The 20645-nt window shown below is 43.9% G+C and overlaps 2 protein-coding genes across 2 annotated transcripts in view; both read left to right on the top strand.

Moving 5' to 3' along the window:
- LOC116359008 (cytochrome P450 3A27-like) overlaps window positions 1–9075 on the top strand; it is a 111709-nt gene extending 102634 nt beyond the window's left edge. The window contains exon 10 of the mRNA XM_031811612.1: window positions 8186–9075. Within this exon, the coding sequence (XP_031667472.1) occupies window positions 8186–8311 (126 nt within the window). The 3' untranslated portion in view covers window positions 8312–9075. The remainder of the gene's footprint in view (window positions 1–8185) is intronic.
- Window positions 9076–17961: 8886 nt separating this feature from the next.
- The window catches only part of LOC109879570 (cytochrome P450 3A27-like), a 32846-nt gene continuing 30162 nt past the window's right edge, over window positions 17962–20645 (top strand). Inside the window, exon 1 of the mRNA XM_031811611.1 lies at window positions 17962–18280. Coding sequence (XP_031667471.1) covers window positions 18210–18280 — 71 coding nt within the window. The 5' untranslated portion in view covers window positions 17962–18209. The remainder of the gene's footprint in view (window positions 18281–20645) is intronic.

Genomic DNA, 20645 nt, shown 5'->3' with positions numbered 1-20645 from the left:
TGAACAAGGTCACCACCTGTTTTAACATGGCCACCACCTGTTTTACCATGGTCACCAAATGTTTTACCATGGTCACCACTTGTTTTAAAATGGCACCACCTGTTTTAACATGGTCACCACCTGTTTTAACATGGTTACTACCTGTTTTAACATGGGCCTGTTTTAAAATGGGCATCACCTGTTTTAACATGGTCACCACCTGTTTTAACATGGTCAAAACATGTTTTAACATGGTCAGTTCTTGATTAACATGGTCAGCGCCTGTTTTAACATGGTCACCACCTGTTGTAACATGGTCAGAACCTTTTTTTTCATGGTCATCAACTGTTTTAACATGGTCGCCACCTGTTTTAACATGGACCTGTTTTAACATGGTCACCACCTGTTTTAACATGGTCACTACCTGTTTTAACATGGTCACCACCTGTTTAACATGGTCACCACCTGTTTAACATGGTCACCGCCTGTTTAACATGGACCTGTTTTACATGGTCAGCACCTGTTTTAACATGGTCACCAGCTGTTCACACATGGTCACCACCTGTTTTAACATGGTCACCAGCTGTTCAAACATGATCACCACCTGTTTAACATGGACCTGTTTTACATGGTCACCACCTGTTTTAACATGGTCACCACCTGTTTTACCCTGGTCAACACCTGTTTTACCATGGTCACCACCTGTTTTAACATGGTCACCACCTGTTTTACCCTGGTCAACACCTGTTTTACCATGGTCACCACCTGTTTTAACAAGGTCACCACCAGTTTTAACATGGTCACCACCTGTTTTACCATGGTCACCACCTGTTTTACCATGGTCACCACTTGTTTAAAAATGGCACCACCTGTTTTAACATGGTCACCACCTGTTTTAACATGGTTACTACCTGTCTTAACATGGTTACTACCTGTTTTAACATGGTTACTACCTGTTTTAGCATGGACCTGTTTTAAAATGGGCATCGCCTGTTTTAACATGGTCAAAACATGTTTTAACATGGTCAGTTCTTGATTAACATGGTCAGCGCCTGTTTTAACATGGTCACCACCTGTTGTAACATGGTCAGAACCTTTTTTTTCCCTTGGCCATCAACTGTTTTAACATGGTCACTACCTGTTTTAACATGGTCACCACCCTTTTTAACATGGTCATCAACTGTTTTAACGTGGTCACCACCTGTTTTAACATGGACCTGTTTAACATGGCCACCACCTGTTTTAACATGGTCACCACCTGTTTTAACATGGTCACCACCTGCTTTAACATGGTCACTACCTGTTTTACCATGGTCACCACCTGTTTAACATGGACCCGTTTTACATGGTCAGCACCTGTTTTAACATGGTCAGCATCTGTTTTAACATGGTCACCACCTGTTTTAACATGGCCACTACCTGTTTTAACATGGTCACCACCTGTTTTAACATGGTAACCAGCTTTTCACACATGGTCACCACCAGTTTTAACATGGTCACCACCTGCTTTAACATGGTCAGCACCTGTTTTAACATTGACCTGTTTTAACATGGTCACCGCCTGTTTTAACATGGACCTGTTTAACATGGACCTGTTTTAACATGGTCACCACCTGTTTTAACATGGACCTGTTTTACATGGTCACCACCTGTTTTACCGTGGTCACCACCTGTTTTAACATGGCCACCACCTGTTTTAACAAGGTCACCACCTGTTTTAACATGGTCACCACCTGTTTTAACATGGACCTGTTTCAAGATGGTTCGTACCTGTTTAACATGGTCACCACCTGTTTAACATGGACCTGTTTTACATGGTCACCACCTGTTTTACCGTGGTCACCACCTGTTTTAACATGGTCACCACCTGTTTTAACAAGGTCACCACCTGTTTAAACATGGTCACCACCTGTTTTAACATGGGCACCACCTGTTTTAACAAGGTCACCACCTGTTTAACATGGACCTGTTTCAAGATGTTTCGTACCTGTTTAACATGGTCACCACCTGTTTAACATGGACCTGTTTTACATGGTCACCACCTGTTTTACCGTGGTCACCACCTGTTTTAACATGGCCACCACCTGTTTTAACAAGGTCACCACCTGTTTTAACATGGTCACCACCTGTTTTAACAAGGTCACCACCTGTTTTAACATGGTCACCACCTGTTTTACCATGGTCACCACCTGTTTTACCATGGTCACCACCTGTTTTACCATGGTCACCACCTGTTTAACATGGACCTGTTTTACATGGTCACCACCTCTTTTACCATGGTCACCACCTGTTTTACCATGGTCACCACCTGTTTTAATATGATAACCAGCTGTTCAAACATGGTCACCACCTGTTTTAACATGGATCCGTTTAACATGGTCACCACCTGTTTTAACATGGTCACTACTATTTTAACATGGTCAACACCTGTTTTAACATGGTCCACCGCCTGTTTAAAATGGCCACCACCTGTTTACATGGGCTTGTTTTACATGGTCAGCACCTGTTTTAACATGGTCACCACCTGTTTTAACATGGATCTGTTTTAACATGGTCACCACCTGTTTTAACATTGATCTGTTTTAACATGGTCACCACCCTGTTTTAACATGGTCACCAACCTGTTTTAACATGTCACCACTTATTTTAACATGGTCACCACCTGTTTTAACCTGGTCACCACCTGTTTTAACATGGTCACCACCTGTTTTTAACATGGTCACTACCTGTTTTAACATGATCGCCACCTGTTTTAACACGGTCATACCTGTTTTTAACATGGTCACCAACTGTTTTAACAGGGTCACCACCTGTTTAACATGGTCATCACCTGTTTTAACATTGTCACCACTTGTTTTAACATGGTCACCACTTGTTTTAAAATGGCACCACCTGTTTTAACATGGTCACCACCTGTTTTAACATGGTTACTACCTGTTTTAGCATGGACCTGTTTAACATGGGCATCACCTGTTTTAACATGGTCACCACCTGTTTAACATGGTCACCACCTGTTTTAACATGGTCAAACCATGTTTTACATGGTCACCACCTGTTGTAACATGGTCAGAACCTTGTAAACTGGTCTTCAACTGTTTAACATGGTCACTCCAACTGTTTTAACATGGTCACCACCCTTTTAACATGGTCACCACCTGTTTTAACATGGTCACCACCTGTTTTAACATGGACCTGTTTTAACATGGTCACCACCTGTTTTAACATGGTCACCACCTGTTTTAACATGGTCACCACCTGTTTTAACATGGTCAACCATGTTTTACATGGTCACCACCTGTTGTAACATGGATCCGTTTTAAACATGGTCACCACCTGTTTTAACATGGTCACCACCTGTTTTAACATGGTCACCACCTGTTTTAACATGGTCATCAACTGTTTAACATGGTCACCACCTGTTTTAACATGGGCTTTTTTACATGGTCACCACCTGTTTTAACATGGTCACCACCTGTTTTAACATGAACATGGTCACCACCTGTTTTAACATGGACCTGTTTTACCATGGTCACCACCTGTTTTACCATGGTCACCACCTGTTTTAAAATGGTCACCACCTGTTTTAACATGGTCACCACCTGTTTTAACATGGTTACACCTGTTTTAACATGGTCACCGCTGTTTTAACATGGTCACTGTGTTTAACATGGTCACCACCTGTTTTAACATGGTCACCACCTGTTTTAACATGGTCAGTTCTGTTTTAACATGGTCAGCACCTGTTTTAACATGGTCACCACCTGTTTTAACATGGTCAGAACCTGTTTTAACATGGTAACCAGCTGTTTTAACATGGTCACCACTGTTTTAACATGGACCTGTTTTAACATGGTCACCACCTGTTTTAACATGGTCACCACCTGTTTTAACATGGTCACCACCTGTTTTAACATGGTCACCACCTGTTTTAACATGGTCACCACCTGTTTAACATGGTCACTACCTGTTTTAACATGATCGCCACCTGTTTTAACATGGTCACTACCTGTTTTAACATGGTCACCAACTGTTTTAACATGGTCACCACCTGTTTAACATGGTCATCACCTGTTTAACATTGTCACCACTGTTTTAACATGGTCACCACTTGTTTTAAAATGGCACCACCTGTTTTAACATGGTCACCACCTGTTTTAACATGGTTACTACCTGTTTAGCATGGACCTGTTTTAACATGGGCATCACCTGTTTTAACATGGTCACCACCTGTTTTAACATGGTCACACCTGTTTTAACATGGTCAAACCATGTTTTAACATGGTCACCACCTGTTGTAACATGGTCAGAACCTTTTTTAAACTTGGTCCATCAACTGTTTTAACATGGTCACCACCTGTTTTAACATGGTCACCACCCCTTTTAACATGGTCATCAACTGTTTTAACATGGTCACCACCTGTTTTAACATGGGCCTTTTTAACATGGTCACCACCTGTTTTAACATGGTCACCACCTGTTTGAACAAGGTCACCACCTGTTTTAACATGGCCACCACCTGTTTTACCATGGTCACCAAATGTTTTACCATGGTCACCACTTGTTTTAAAATGGCACCACCTGTTTTAACATGGTCACCACCTGTTTTAACATGGTTACTACTGTTTTAACATGGGCCTGTTTTAAAATGGGCCATCACCTGTTTTAACATGGTCACCACCTGTTTTAACATTTTCAAAACATGTTTTAACATGGTCAGTTCTTGATTAACATGGTCAGCGCCTGTTTTAACATGGTCACCACCTGTTGTAACATGGTCAGAACCTTTTTTTTCATGGTCATCAACTGTTTTAACATGGTCGCCACCTGTTTTAACATGGACCTGTTTTAACATGGTCACCACCTGTTTTAACATGGTCACTACCTGTTTTTAACATGGTCACCACCTGTTTAACATGGTCACCACCTGTTTAACATGGTCACCGCCTGTTTAACATGGACCTGTTTTACATGGTCAGCACCTGTTTTAACATGGTCAGCATCTGTTTTAACATGGTCACCACCTGTTTTAACATGGTCACCACCTGTTTTAACATGGTAACCAGCTGTTCACACATGGTCACCACCTGTTTTAACATGGTCACCAGCTGTTCAAACATGATCACCACCTGTTTAACATGGACCTGTTTTACATGGTCACCACCTGTTTTAACATGGTCACCACCTGTTTTACCCTGGTCAACACCTGTTTTACCATGGTCACCACCTGTTTTAACATGGTCACCACCTGTTTTACCCTGGTCAACACCTGTTTTACCATGGTCACCACCTGTTTTAACAAGGTCACCACCAGTTTTAACATGGTCACCACCTGTTTTACCATGGTCACCACCTGTTTTACCATGGTCACCACTTGTTTAAAAATGGCACCACCTGTTTTAACATGGTCACCACCTGTTTTAACATGGTTACTACCTGTCTTAACATGGTTACTACCTGTTTTAACATGGACCTGTTTTAAAATGGGCATCGCCTGTTTTAACATGGTCAAAACATGTTTTAACATGGTCAGTTCTTGATTAACATGGTCAGCGCCTGTTTTAACATGGTCACCACCTGTTGTAACATGGTCAGAACCTTTTTTTTCCCTTGGCCATCAACTGTTTTAACATGGTCACTACCTGTTTTAACATGGTCACCACCCTTTTTAACATGGTCATCAACTGTTTTAACGTGGTCACCACCTGTTTTAACATGGACCTGTTTTAACATGGCCACCACCTGTTTTAACATGGTCACCACCTGTTTTAACATGGTCACCACCTGCTTTAACATGGTCACTACCTGTTTTAACATGGTCACCACCTGTTTAACATGGACCCGTTTTACATGGTCAGCACCTGTTTTAACATGGTCAGCATCTGTTTTAACATGGTCACCACCTGTTTTAACATGGCCACTACCTGTTTTAACATGGTCACCACCTGTTTAACATGGTAACCAGCTTTTCACACATGGTCACCACCAGTTTTAACATGGTCACCACCTGCTTTAACATGGTCAGCACCTGTTTTAACATTGACCTGTTTTAACATGGTCACCGCCTGTTTTAACATGGACCTGTTTTAACATGGACCTGTTTTAACATGGTCACCACCTGTTTTAACATGGACCCTGTTTTACATGGTCACCACCTGTTTTACCGTGGTCACCACCTGTTTTAACATGGCCACCACCTGTTTTAACAAGGTCAGCACCTGTTTTAACATGCGTCACCACCTGTTTTAACATGGACCTGTTTCAAGATGGTTCGTACCTGTTTAACATGGTCACCACCTGTTTAAACATGGACCTGTTTTACATGGTCACCACCTGTTTTACCGTGGTCACCACCTGTTTTAACATGGTCACACCTGTTTTAACAAGGTCACCACCTGTTTAAACATGGTCACCACCTGTTTTAACATGGGCACCACCTGTTTTTAACAAGGTCACCACCTGTTTTACATGGACCTGTTTCAAGATGTTTCGTACCTGTTTAACATGGTCACCCACCTGTTTAACATGGACCTGTTTTACATGGTCACACCTGTTTTACCGTGGTCACCACCTGTTTTACATGGCACCACCTGTTTTAAACAAGGTCACCAATTGTTTTACATGGTCACACCTGTTTTAACATGGTCACCACCTGTTTTAACATGGTCACACCTGTTTTACCATGGTCACCACCTGTTTTACCATGGTCACCACCTGTTTTACCATGGTCCACCACCTGTTTAACATGGACCTGTTTTACATGGTCACCACCTCTTTTTACCATGGTCACCACCCTGTTTTTACCATGGTCCCCACCTGTTTTAATATGATAACCAAGCTGTTCAAACATGGTCACCACCTGTTTTAACATGGATCCGTTTTAACATGGTCACCACCTGTTTTAACATGGTCACTACCTATTTTAACATGGTCAACACCTGTTTAACATGGTCACCGCCTGTTTAAAATGGCCACCACCTGTTTAACATGGGCTTGTTTTACATGGTCAGCACCTGTTTTAACATGGTCACCACCTGTTTTAACATGGATCTGTTTTTAACATGGTCACCACCTGTTTTAACATTGATCTGTTTTAACATGGTCACCACCTGTTTTAACATGGTTACCACCTGTTTAAACATGGTCAACACCTGTTTAAACATGGTCACCACCTGTTTAAACATGGTCAACACCTGTTTAAACATGGTCACCGCCTGTTTAACATGGTCACTGTTTGTTTAACACGGTCACTACCTGTTTAACATGGTCACCACCTGTTTTAACATGGTTAGCATCTGTTTAAACATGGTCATCACCTCTTTTACCATGGTCACCACCTGTTTTACCATGGTCAGCACCTGTTTTAACATGGTAACCGGCTGTTCAAACATGGTCACCACTTGTTTTAACATGGTCACCACCTGTTTTAACATGGTCACCACCTGTTTTAACATGGTCACCACTTATTTTAACATGGTCACCACCTGTTTTAACCTGGTCACCACCTGTTTTAACATGGTCACCACCTGTTTTAACATGGTCACTACCTGTTTTAACATGATCGCCACCTGTTTTAACACGGTCACTACCTGTTTTAACATGGTCACCAACTGTTTTAACAGGGTCACCACCTGTTTAACATGGTCATCACCTGTTTTAACATTGTCACCACTTGTTTTAACATGGTCACCACTTGTTTTAAAATGGCACCACCTGTTTTAACATGGTCACCACCTGTTTTAACATGGTTACTACCTGTTTTAGCATGGACCTGTTTTAACATGGGCATCACCTGTTTTAACATGGTCACCACCTGTTTTAACATGGTCAAAACATGTTTTAACATGGTCACCACCTGTTTTAACATGGTCAAAACATGTTTTAAACATGGTCACCACCTGTTGTAACATGGTCAGAACCTTTTTTAAACTTGGTCATCAACTGTTTTAACATGGTCACCACCTGTTTTAACATGGTCACCACCCCTTTTAACATGGTCATCGACTGTTTTAACATGGTCACCACCTGTTTTAACATGGGCCTGTTTTAACATGGTCACCACCTGTTTTAACATGGTCACCACCTGTTTTAACATGGTCAGCACCTGTTTAACATGGTCAGCACCTGGTTTTACATGGTCTGTTATTCTCTATAGATCCTGTTGGAGATTTACAACCAGGGTTATGTTCTGTTCTGTTTTTCTCTATAGATCCCATTGGAGATGGACAAGCAGGGTTTGCTGATGCCCAAACGACCAATCAAACTGAGGCTGGATTCCCGTAGCAACACCCTTAGCAATTACACCGCCACCTCTCTGACAAGTCCAACAACATGACCGAATGCAGTAGCACCCTACCCTGTAGAACCCCCCCCCCTCTCTCTCTCTCTCTCTCTCTCTCCCCACACACAAAAGGGCTTTACTACAGACAGAAATACTTCCCCGCACGCCCCCTCTCCCCACTAATGATCCTGAGCTGGTGTGGTTACATGTGGTCTGCCGTTGTGAGGCCGGATGGACGTGCTGCCAAATTTTCGATCTATCTATCTATCTATCTCTTGATCGGCTACTGAATGTTCAGTCCTTATCCTGACCCTGCTATAGGCTACTGAATATTCAGGCTGGGATTCAATAGGCTACTTAATATAATATGATAATAAGAACTGCATTCATGATAAATGTTGCATATGTCAGTTCAATCGGAAATTACCTTTAAAATGGCACATAGCTGACAAAGGGCTGGGATTGAATCCTGGTCTCTAGGACTCAGAAACCCATTTCCACCAGATAAAAGAGAGATAGTAATACTATGGATGCATTAGAGGTACATGTCTTGTTAAAGTTAGACACCAGGGGGTATTAAATCCATGGCATGATGTCATGTCTGGATCCTGCACACTACTGGCTGGTGGCTGGAATTCTCCTAGAATGTAGAACTCTAGCTGGTGTTCTCTAGAACTGTACTCTCATTCTGTTCCTCTGGGTGTTCTGCTGTCCAGTCATTCCAAAATAGAATCTTTACTGTCTGTTGAGATGATCCCTGCAGCTGCTTGGTTTTAACTTTAATAATCACAAACCAATAAAATCATCACACTAATGAACAAGGTCGTCTGTGTATTCATTAACATTCATAAGACAAAACACACAAAATATACATGAGAACAATCAATATAGATTGATTTGTGAAAATTTATCAAGACATACTGTATTTATAATTTCATTCAGCTAGGCCTAATTGTAGTGTTACGACTTGGTCATCCACACATGTTTCTTTTCAGATCCCAATACCGCCCCTGTGTGGCCGTTGGATGTAAATACACAGCCCAAATCCCATTACAAACTATTAATCCCCTGTCCACATTTTACAGCTCTTGTAAATAAGAAAAACATTTTGAATCAGAGATAATCTTGCAGCTCATTGGAACACCAGGATCGCAACATCTACATCATACTCCTAGTGCCACCTAGTTTAATACATTTTTTAAAGTAATCTATGGCCTTATTTAGGATCGTTAAGACCAACTTCTACTATACTATATAAAACTAATTTTAGAAAATTATTTTGGAAATAGTTTGCCTTTAAACGGAAGCAAACGTAACGAAACATGGAGAGACAAACCTTAATTTATCCCAGTAGAAACTCTCATTTTGCTCTGTTGCTTCCTTTTAGTTCTAAAACGTTCAACTGTTTCCGTAATGAATCTGCCCCTGCTCTCTCTGTCAATCATTCACATCCCTCCTGCTTCGCTTTCACCTCTCACACAGTCTCCCTCTAATCTCCTTATTGGTTTGTGTCGTGAACATTTGCCTGAGCAACAACAGTAGAATCGGTGGTTCGGTTTTCAAATAAAAGTTACCATTGAATCGGATGCAAACGGAAATAAATTGTGGTGGAATCATGCAACAATCCTGGAGGGCCTTTATGTTGCTAAACATATATAATACATTCAACAAAAGACAATATTAGTTCATTTGACACCAAATAAAATCTGTTAAAATTGCTCTGTGGATGTTTAGTATTCAGGACTGCACATACCTTCAACGAGCAGCGTTATGGGTCCTGGATTCATGACATATCGCAACATTTCGCAACAAAGCATCCTTCACTCATGCTGCCAAACATACCCTTGTAAAACTGACCATCCTACCAATCCTCGACTTTGGCGATGTCATTTACAAAATAGCCTCCAATACCTACTCAACAAATTGGATGCAGTCTATCACAGTGCAATCCGTTTTGTCACCAAAGCCCCATATACTACCCACCATTGCGACCTGTACGCTCTCGTTGGCTGGCCCTCGCTTCATACTCGTCGCCAAACCCACTTGCTCCATGTCATCTACAAGACCCTGCTAGGCAAAGTCCCCCCTTATCTCAGCTCGCTGGTCACCATAGCATCTCCCACCTGTGGCACACGCTCCATCAGGTATATCTCTCTAGTCACCCCCAGAACCAATTCTTTCTTTGGCCATCTCTCCTTCCAGTTCTCTGCTGCCAATGACTGAACGAACTACAAAAATCTCTGAAACTGGAAACACTTATCTCCCTCCCTAGCTTTAAGCACCAACTGTCAGAGCAGCTCACAGATTACTGCACCTGTACATAGCCCACCTATAATTTAGCCCAAACAACTACCTCTTTCCCAACTGTATTTAATTTTATTTATTTATTTATTTTGCTCCTTTGCACCCCATTATTTTTATTTCTACTTTGCACATTCTTCCATTGCAAAACTACCATTCCAGTGTTTACTTGCTATATTGTATTTACTTTGCCATCATGGCCTTTTTGCCTTTACCCTCCCTTCCCACCTCATTTGCTCACATTGTATATAGACTTGTTTATACTGTATTATTGACTGTATGTCTGTTTTACTCCATGTGTAACTCTGTGTCGTTGTATCTGTCGACTGCTTTGCTTTATCTTGGCCAGGTCGCAATTGTAAATGAGAACTTGTTCTCAACTTGCCTACCTGGTTAAATAAAGGTAAAATAAAAAATAAATAAAAATATCGTACCAGCCTTATAGATCCTGGGTTCATGACATATCGTACAGCCTTATGGATCCTTGGTTCATGACATATCGTACCAGCCTTATGGGGTCTGGGTTCATGACATATCGTACCAGTCTTATGGATCCTGGGTTCATGACATATCGTACCAGCCTTATGGATCCTGGGTTCAGGACATATCGTACCAGCCTTATGGATCCTTGGTTCATGACATATCGTACCAGCCTTATGGTCTTGGGTTCATGACATGGGGGAACAGCCTTATGGGTCTTGGGTTCATGACATGGGGTACCAGCCTTATGGATCCTGGGTTCATGACATATCGTACCAGCCTTATGGGTCTTGGGTTCATGACATATCGTACCAGCCTTATGGGTCTTGGGTTCATGACATGGGGTACCAGCCTTATGGGTCTTGGGTTCATGACATGGGGAACAGCCTTATGGGTCTTGGGTTCATGACATGGGGTACCAGCCTTATGGATCCTGGGTTCATGACATATCGTACCAGGCCATATGGGTCTTGGGTTCATGACATGGGGAACAGCCTTATGGGTCTTGGGTTCATGACATGGGGTACCAGCCTTATGGATCCTGGGTTCATGACATATCGTACCAGCCTTATGGGTCTTGGGTTCATGACATATCGTACTAGCCTTATGGGTCTTGGGTTCATGACAGTGGTGGTACCAGCCATATGGGTCTTGGGTTCATGACATGAGGTACCAGCCTTATGGGTCTTGGGTTCATGACATGGGTACCAGCCTTATGGATCTTGGGTTCATGACATGGGGTACCAGCCTTATGGGTCTTGGGTTCATGACATGGGGTACCAAGCCATATGGGTCTTGGTTCATGACATGGGGGTACCAGCCTTATGGGTCTTGGGTTCATGACATGGGTACCAGCCATAATGGGTCTTGGGTTCATGACATGGGGTACCAGCCATATGGGTCTTGGGTTCATGACATGGGGTACCAGCCTTATGGGTCCTTGGGTTCATGACATGGGGGTACCAGCCATATGGGTCTTGGGTTCATGACATGGGTACCAGCCATATGGGTCTGGGTTCATGACATGGGGTACCCAGCCATATGGTCTTGGGTTCATGACATGGGGTACCAGCCTTATGGGTCTTGGGTTCATGACATGGGGTACCAGCCTATGGGTCTTGGGTTCATGACATGGGGTACCAGCCATATGGGTCTTGGGTTCATGACATGGGGTACCAGCCATATGGGTCTTGGGTTCATGACATGGGGTACCAGCCATATGGTCTTGGGTTCATGACATGGGGGTACCAGCCTATGGGTCTTGGGTTCATGACATGGGGTACCAGCCATATGGGTCTTGGGTTTCATGACATGGGGGGGTACCAGCATTATGGGTCTGGGTTTCATGACATGGGGTACCAGCAGAGGGGTCTGGGTTCATGACATGGGGTACCAGCCATATGGGTCTTGGTTCATGACATGGGGTACCAGCCATATGGGTCTTGGGTTCATGACATGGGGTAACCAGCCATATGGGGTCTGGGTTCATGACATGGGGTACCAGCCATATGGATCTTGGGTTCATAGCATGGGGTACCAGCCATATGGGGCTTGGGTTCATGACATGGGGTACAGCCATATGGGTCTTGGGTTTCATGACATATGGGTACCAGCCTATGGGTCTTGGGTGTCATGAATGGGTGGTACCAGCCTTATGGTCCTTGGGTTCATGACATGGGGTAGCCAGCCATATGGGTCTTTGGTTCGATGACCATGGGTACCAGCCTATGGGATCTTGGGTCATGATATCGTACCGCATATGGGTCCTTGGGTCAGAAATGGGGTGAACAGCCATATGGGTGCTTGGGTTCATGGACATGGGGTACCAGCCATATGGATCCTTGGGTCATGGACATATGGTACCAGCCATATGGGTCTTGGGTTCATGACATATCGTACTAGCTCGTATGGGTCTGGGTTCATGACATGGGGGGTACAGCCATATGGGTCTTGGGTTCATGACATGAGGGTAAGCCAGCCATATGGTCTTGGGTTCATGACATGGGGTATCCGAGGGCCTTATGGGATCTTGGGTTCATGACATGGGGATAGCCAGCCATATGGGTCTTGGTTCATGACATGGGGAACAGCCTTATGGGTCTTGGGTTCATGGAATGGGGTACCAGCCTTACGGATCCTGGGTTCATGACATATCGTACCAGCCTTATGGGTCTTGGGTTCATGACATATCGTACCAGCCTTATGGGTCTTGGGTTCATGACATGGGGTACCAGCCTTATGGGTCTTGGGTTCATGACATGGGGAACAGCCTTATGGGTCTTGGGTTCATGACATGGGGTACCAGCCTTATGGATCCTGGGTTCATGACATATCGTACCAGCATTATGGGTCTTGGGTTCATGACATGGGAACAGCCTTATGGGTCTTGGGTTCATGACATGGGGTACCAGCCTTATGGATCCTGGGTTCATGACATATCGTACCAGCCTTATGGGTCTTGGATTCATGACATATCGTACTAGCCTTATGGGTCTTGGGTTCATGACATGGGGTACCAGCCATATGGGTCTTGGGTTCATGACATGGGGTACCAGCCATATGGGTCTTGGGTTCATGACATGGGGTACCAGCCATATGGGTCTTGGGTTCATGACATGGGGTACCAGCCATATGGGTCTTGGGTTCATGACATGGGGTACCAGCCATATGGATCCTGGGTTCATGACATGGGGTACCAGCCTTATGGATCCTGGGTTCATGACATGGGGTACCAGCCATATGGGTCTTGGGTTCATGACATGGGGTACCAGCCTTATGGGTCTTGGGTTCATGACATGGGGTACCAGCCATATGGGTCTTGGGTTCATGACATGGGGTACCAGCCATATGGGTCTTGGTTCATGACATGGGGTACCAGCCATATGGATCCTGGGTTCATGACATGGGGTACCAGCCTTATGGATCCTGGGTTCATGACATGGGGTACCAGCCTTATGGGTCTTGGGTTCATGACATGGGGTACCAGCCATATGGGTCTTGGGTTCATGACATGGGGTACCAGCTATATGGGTCTTGGGTTCATGACATGGGGTACCAGCCATATGGGTCTTGGGTTCATGACATGGGGTACCAGCCATATGGGTCTTGGGTTCATGACATGGGGTACCAGCCTTATGGGTCTTGGGTTCATGACATGGGTACCAGCCTTATGGGGTCTTGGGTTCATGACATGGGGGTACCAGCCATATGGGTCTTGGGTTCATGACATGGGTACAGCCTTATGGGTCTTGGGTTCATGACATGGGGTACCAGCCTTATGGATCCTGGGTTCATGACATATCGTACCAGCCTTATGGGTCTTGGGTTCATGACATGGGGTACCAGCCTTATGGATCTTGGGTTCATGACATGGGGTACCAGCCTTATGGATCCTGGGTTCATGACATATCGTACCAGCCTTATGGGTCTTGGATTCATGACATATCGTACTAGCCTTATGGGTCTTGGGTTCATGACATGGGGTACCAGCCATATGGGTCTTGGGTTCATGACATGGGGTACCAGCCATATGGGTCTTGGGTTCATGACATGGGGTACCAGCCATATGGGTCTTGGGTTCATGACATGGGGTACCAGCCATATGGGTCTTGGGTTCATGACATGGGGTACCAGCCATATGGATCCTGGGTTCATGACATGGGGTACCAGCCTTATGGATCCTGGGTTCATGACATGGGGTACCAGCCATATGGGTCTTGGGTTCATGACATGGGGTACCAGCCTTATGGGTCTTGGGTTCATGACATGGGGTACCAGCCATATGGGTCTTGGGTTCATGACATGGGGTACCAGCCATATGGGTCTTGGGTTCATGACATGGGGTACCAGCCATATGGATCCTGGGTTCATGACATGGGGTACCAGCCTTATGGATCCTGGGTTCATGACATGGGGTACCAGCCTTATGGGTCTTGGGTTCATGACATGGGGTACCAGCCATATGGGTCTTGGGTTCATGACATGGGGTACCAGCTATATGGGTCTTGGGTTCATGACATGGGGTACCAGCCATATGGGTCTTGGGTTCATGACATGGGGTACCAGCCATATGGGTCTTGGGTTCATGACATGGGGTACCAGCCTTATGGGTCTTGGGTTCATGACATGGGGTACCAGCCTTATGGGTCTTGGGTTCATGACATGGGGTACCAGCCATATGGGTCTTGGGTTCATGACATGGGGTACAGCCTTATGGGTCTTGGGTTCATGACATGGGGTACCAGCCTTATGGATCCTGGGTTCATGACATATCGTACCAGCCTTATGGGTCTTGGGTTCATGACATGGGGTACCAGCCTTATGGATCTTGGGTTCATGACATGGGGTACCAGCCTTATGGGTCTTGGGTTCATGACATGGGGTACCAGCCATATGGGTCTTGGGTTCATGACATGGGGTACCAGCCTTATGGGTCTTGGGTTCATGACATGGGGTACCAGCCATATGGGTCTTGGGTTCATGACATGGGGTACCAGCCATATGGGTCTTGGGTTCATGACATGGGGTACCAGCCTTATGGGTCTTGGGTTCATGACATGGGGTACCAGCCATATGGGTCTTGGGTTCATGACATGGGGTACCAGCCATATGGGTCTTGGGTTCATGACATGGGGTACCAGCCTTATGGGTCTTGGGTTCATGACATGGGGTACCAGCCTTATGGGTCTTGGGTTCATGATATGGGGGTACCAGCCATATGGGTCTTGGGTTCATGACATGGGGTACCAGCCATATGGGTCTTGGGTTCATGACATGGGGTACCAGCCATATGGGTCTTGGGTTCATGACATGGGGTACCAGCCATATGGGTCTTGGGTTCATGACATGGGGTACCAGCCATATGGGTCTTGGGTTCATGACATGGGGTACCAGCCATATGGGTCTTGGGTTCATGACATGGGGTACCAGCCTTATGGGTATTGGGTTCATGACATGGGGTACCAGCCATATGGGTCTTGGGTTCATGACATGGGGTACCAGCCATATGGGTCTTGGGTTCATGACATGGGGTACCAGCCTTATGGGTCTTGGGTTCATGACATGGGGTACCAGCCTTATGGGTCTTGGGTTCATGACATGGGGTACCAGCCATATGGGTCTTGGGTTCATGACATGGGGTACCAGCCATATGGGTCTTGGGTTCATGACATGGGGTACCAGCCATATGGGTCTTGGGTTCATGACATGGGGTACCAGCCATATGGGTCTTGGGTTCATGACATGGGGTACCAGCCATATGGGTCTTGGGTTCATGACATGGGGTACCAGCCATATGGGTCTTGGGTTCATGACATGGGGTACCAGCCTTATGGGTCTTGGGTTCATGACATGGGGTACCAGCCATATGGGTCTTGGGTTCATGACATGGGGTACCAGCCTTATGGGTCTTGGGTTCATGACATGGGGTACCATCCTTATGGGTCTTGGGTTCATGACATGGGGTACCAGCCATATGGGTCTTGGGTTCATGACATGGGGTACCAGCCATATGGGTCTTGGGTTCATGACATGGGGTACCAGCCACATGGGTCTTGGGTTCATGACATGGGGAACCAGCCTTATGGGTCTTGGGTTCATGACATGGGGTACCAGCCATATGGGTCTTGGGTTCATGACATGGGGTACCAGCCATATGGGTCTTGGGTTCATGACATGGGGTACCAGCCATATGGGTCTTGGGTTCATGACATGGGGTACCAGCCATATGGGTCTTTGGTTCATGACATGGGGTACCAGCCTTATGGGTCTTGGGTTCATGACATGGGGTACCAGCCTTATGGGTCTTGGGTTCATGACATGGGGTACCAGCCATATGGGTCTTGGGTTCATGACATGGGGTACCAGCCTTATGGGTCTTGGGATCATGACATGGGGTACCAGCCTTATGGGTCTTGGGATCATGACATGGGGTACCAGCCTTATGGGTCTTGGGATCATGACATGGGGTACCAGCCATATGGGTCTTGGGTTCATGACATGGGGTACCAGCCTTATGGGTCTTGGGTTCATGACATGGGGTACCAGCCTTATGGGTCTTGGGTTCATGACATGGGGTACCAGCCTTATGGATCCTGGGTTCATGACATGGGGTACCAGCCTTATGGGTCTTGGGTTCATGACATGGGGTACCAGCCATATGGGTCTTGGGTTCATGACATGGGGTACCAGCCATATGGGTCTTGGGTTCATGACATGGGGTACCAGCCTTATGGGTCTTGGGTTCATGACATGGGGTACCAGCCTTATGGGTCTTGGGTTCATGACATGGGGTACCAGCCTTATGGGTCTTGGGTTCATGACATGGGGTACCAGCCTTATGGGTCTTGGGTTCATGACATGGGGTACCAGCCATATGGGTCTTGGGTTCATGGGGTACCAGCCTTATGGGTCTTGGGTTCATGGGGTACCAGCCTACTCATTGACACCCACAGGATTACAATTCTAAAATTCTAAAGAGCTCTTATTGCAGGACTTTAACTGTGAAATCACTTCACAATTCTGCCTATTGAACATTCATAGTTTAATGTACAGCCTTACCTATGTACTTGTGAGGTGATTTCCCACATTTAGTCCTGCAATAAGAGCTATGACACAATTATTTGCGTAATCTCTTCACATTTCATGGACCCAAGATCCAGAGGTAACGCTGTACAGTGCAATAGAAGTCTGCCCCAATGCAATTCTAATACAGCCACAGTGGGACTTCAACTATTTGTTGTGTGTCAAATGAACTACTTACTGTCTTTAGTTGAATTAATATAACAACATTCAAACCTTGTTTAGCATTATCTAATCCAAATACGGCATTATATCCACTATTTTAATATTTTTGCATCCATTTCAATATTGGACCCTTATTCTGAAGGCGAACTGCAAATTCCATTGTGGCTCATCCTTATTCTAGCTAGCATTACACAGGTGCTTTTCCGACGGGATACAATAACAACTTGTAACGCTCTCAAACAGAGCACGGAGAAGAGCAACGGTCGGTAGTCGAGATCTGCCGCGTCACAGAAGAACCACACTAGAACCTTACAGAAAAAAACACAACTCAAAATCTGTCAGACCAGAAGTGAACTTGAACGAGACTGAGAGAAAACGGAGCCTTTGTTTTCAGAAGCAGCAGGGAGCCGAACCGGAGGAAAAGATTATGAGTTTTCTGCCATACTTCTCCGCTGAGACCTGGACCCTCCTGGCCCTCCTCATCACCCTCATTGTAGTGTAAGGACTTACATCAAATCAAATGTTATTTGTCACATGCATCGTAGTTTATCTCATGGAAATAATCAGTCAATAATATTTCACAAATAAAATAAAAGCCGAGCTGGTTCGTGAAAACAACAACTTTTCCAGTCTTGGCAAGCACTTCTTATACAGCTGTCCTCCTTACGTGACCCCCATAGTAACTCCTCTAAATGATTCAATCCCATCTGGCATTTATACTACTGTTATCTTATTGTCTTGCATTAAGTTTAGGGTATGGAACCTTTAGAGCCACAGCAATAGTTCAACAATACAGACTAGGACCATAGCAGCAGTCCATAGAAATAACCAGTACATGTCATCCTGCTAACTCCTCTGAAGGAACACCCATGTTCTGGTAATATCCAAAGAGGTGTAACAATGGCAACAGTATATATAAGACCATACCACTGCTACCAAAATAAACAGCCATGTCCACTCCCCAGACAGGTGCATGTCTAATGGTGGCTGATGACCCAAACCCACATAAAGAGGGCACTCATCTTGCAGACCTTCCTGAAATGTATCATGGCCACAAATGTTCTGGAAAAGGCTCAATATTAACCGGTGTAGAATAACAGTGAAATGATTACTTACGGGTCCTTTTCAAGCAATGTATCATAAGAAGAGACACAGATGGGGACACAGGAGGAAGATGGTTGGAGTCTTAGATGTTTAATCATCCAAAAGGAGGCAAGTGATTGGTCGTGGACAGGCAAAAGGTCAAAACCAGATCAGAGTCCAGGAGGTACAGAGTGGCAGACAGGCTCGAGGTCAAGGCAGGCAGAATGGTCAGGCAGGTGGGTACAGAGTCCAGAAACAGGCAAAGGTCAAAATCAGGAGGACTAGAAAAAGGAGAAAGAGCAAAAGCAGGAGAATAGGAAAAAAAAACACTGGTTGACTTGGACATACAAGACGAACTGGCACAGAGAGACAGGAAACACAGGGATAAATACACTGGGGAAAACAAGCAACACCTGGAGGGAGGTGGGGAAAATTACAAGGACAGGTGAAACAGATCAGGGTGTGACACAATGATAACATGGTTATTTGCAGAATAACATGGATATATACACAATAGTTTTATAGAGAATAACATGGTTATATACAGAATAACATGGTTATATACAGAACAACATGGCTATATACAGAATAACAAAGTAATATAGAGAATAACATGGCTATATACTCAAGGACATGGTTATAAACTGAATAACCTGGTTATATACAGAATAACATGGTTATATACAGAATAACTTGGTTATATACAGAATAACATGGCTATATACATAATAACATGGCTATATACAGAATAACATGGCTATATACAGAGTAACATGGCTATATACAGAATAACATGGCTATATACAGAGTAACATGGCTATATACAGAATAACATGGTTATATACAGCAAAACATGGTTATATAGAGAATAACATGGCTACGTACAGAATAACTTGGTTATAAACAGAATAACTTGGTTATATACATAATAGCATGGTTATTTACAGAATAACATGGTTATATACAGAATAACATGGTTATTTACAGAATAACATGGCTATATACAGAATAACCTGGTTATAAACAGTATTACATGGCTATGTACAGATTAACTTGGTCATATACAGCAAAACGTGGTTATATACAGAATAGCATGTTTATATACAGAATAACATGGTTATATACAGAATAACATGGTTATATATAGAATAACATGGCTATATACAGAATAACTTGGTTATATACAGAATAACATGGTTATATATAGAATAACATGGTTATTTACAGAATAACATGGCTATATACAGAATAACTTGGTTATAAACAGAATAACATGGCTATATACAGAATAACCTGGTTATAAACAGAATAACATGGCTATGTACAGATTAACTTGGTCATATACAGCAAAACGTGGTTATATACAGAATAGCATGTTTATATACAGAATAACATGGTTATATACAGAATAACATGGTTATATATAGAATAACATGGCTATATACAGAATAACTTGGTTATATACAGAATAACATGGTTATATATAGAATAACATGGCTACGTACAGAATAACTTGGTTATAAACAGAATAACTTGGTTATATACATAATAGCATGGTTATTTACAGAATAACATGGTTATATACAGAATAACATGGTTATTTACAGAATAACATGGCTATATACAGAATAACCTGGTTATAAACAGTATAACATGGCTATGTACAGATTAACTTGGTCATATACAGCAAAACGTGGTTATATACAGAATAGCATGTTTATATACAGAATAACATGGTTATATACAGAATAACATGGTTATATATAGAATAACATGGCTA

The sequence above is a fragment of the Oncorhynchus kisutch genome, unplaced genomic scaffold (assembly GCF_002021735.2).
Source record: "Oncorhynchus kisutch isolate 150728-3 unplaced genomic scaffold, Okis_V2 Okis01b-Okis20b_hom, whole genome shotgun sequence".
NCBI classification, from domain to species: Eukaryota; Metazoa; Chordata; class Actinopteri; order Salmoniformes; family Salmonidae; genus Oncorhynchus; species Oncorhynchus kisutch.
This window is presented reverse-complemented; position numbering and strand designations above follow the sequence as displayed.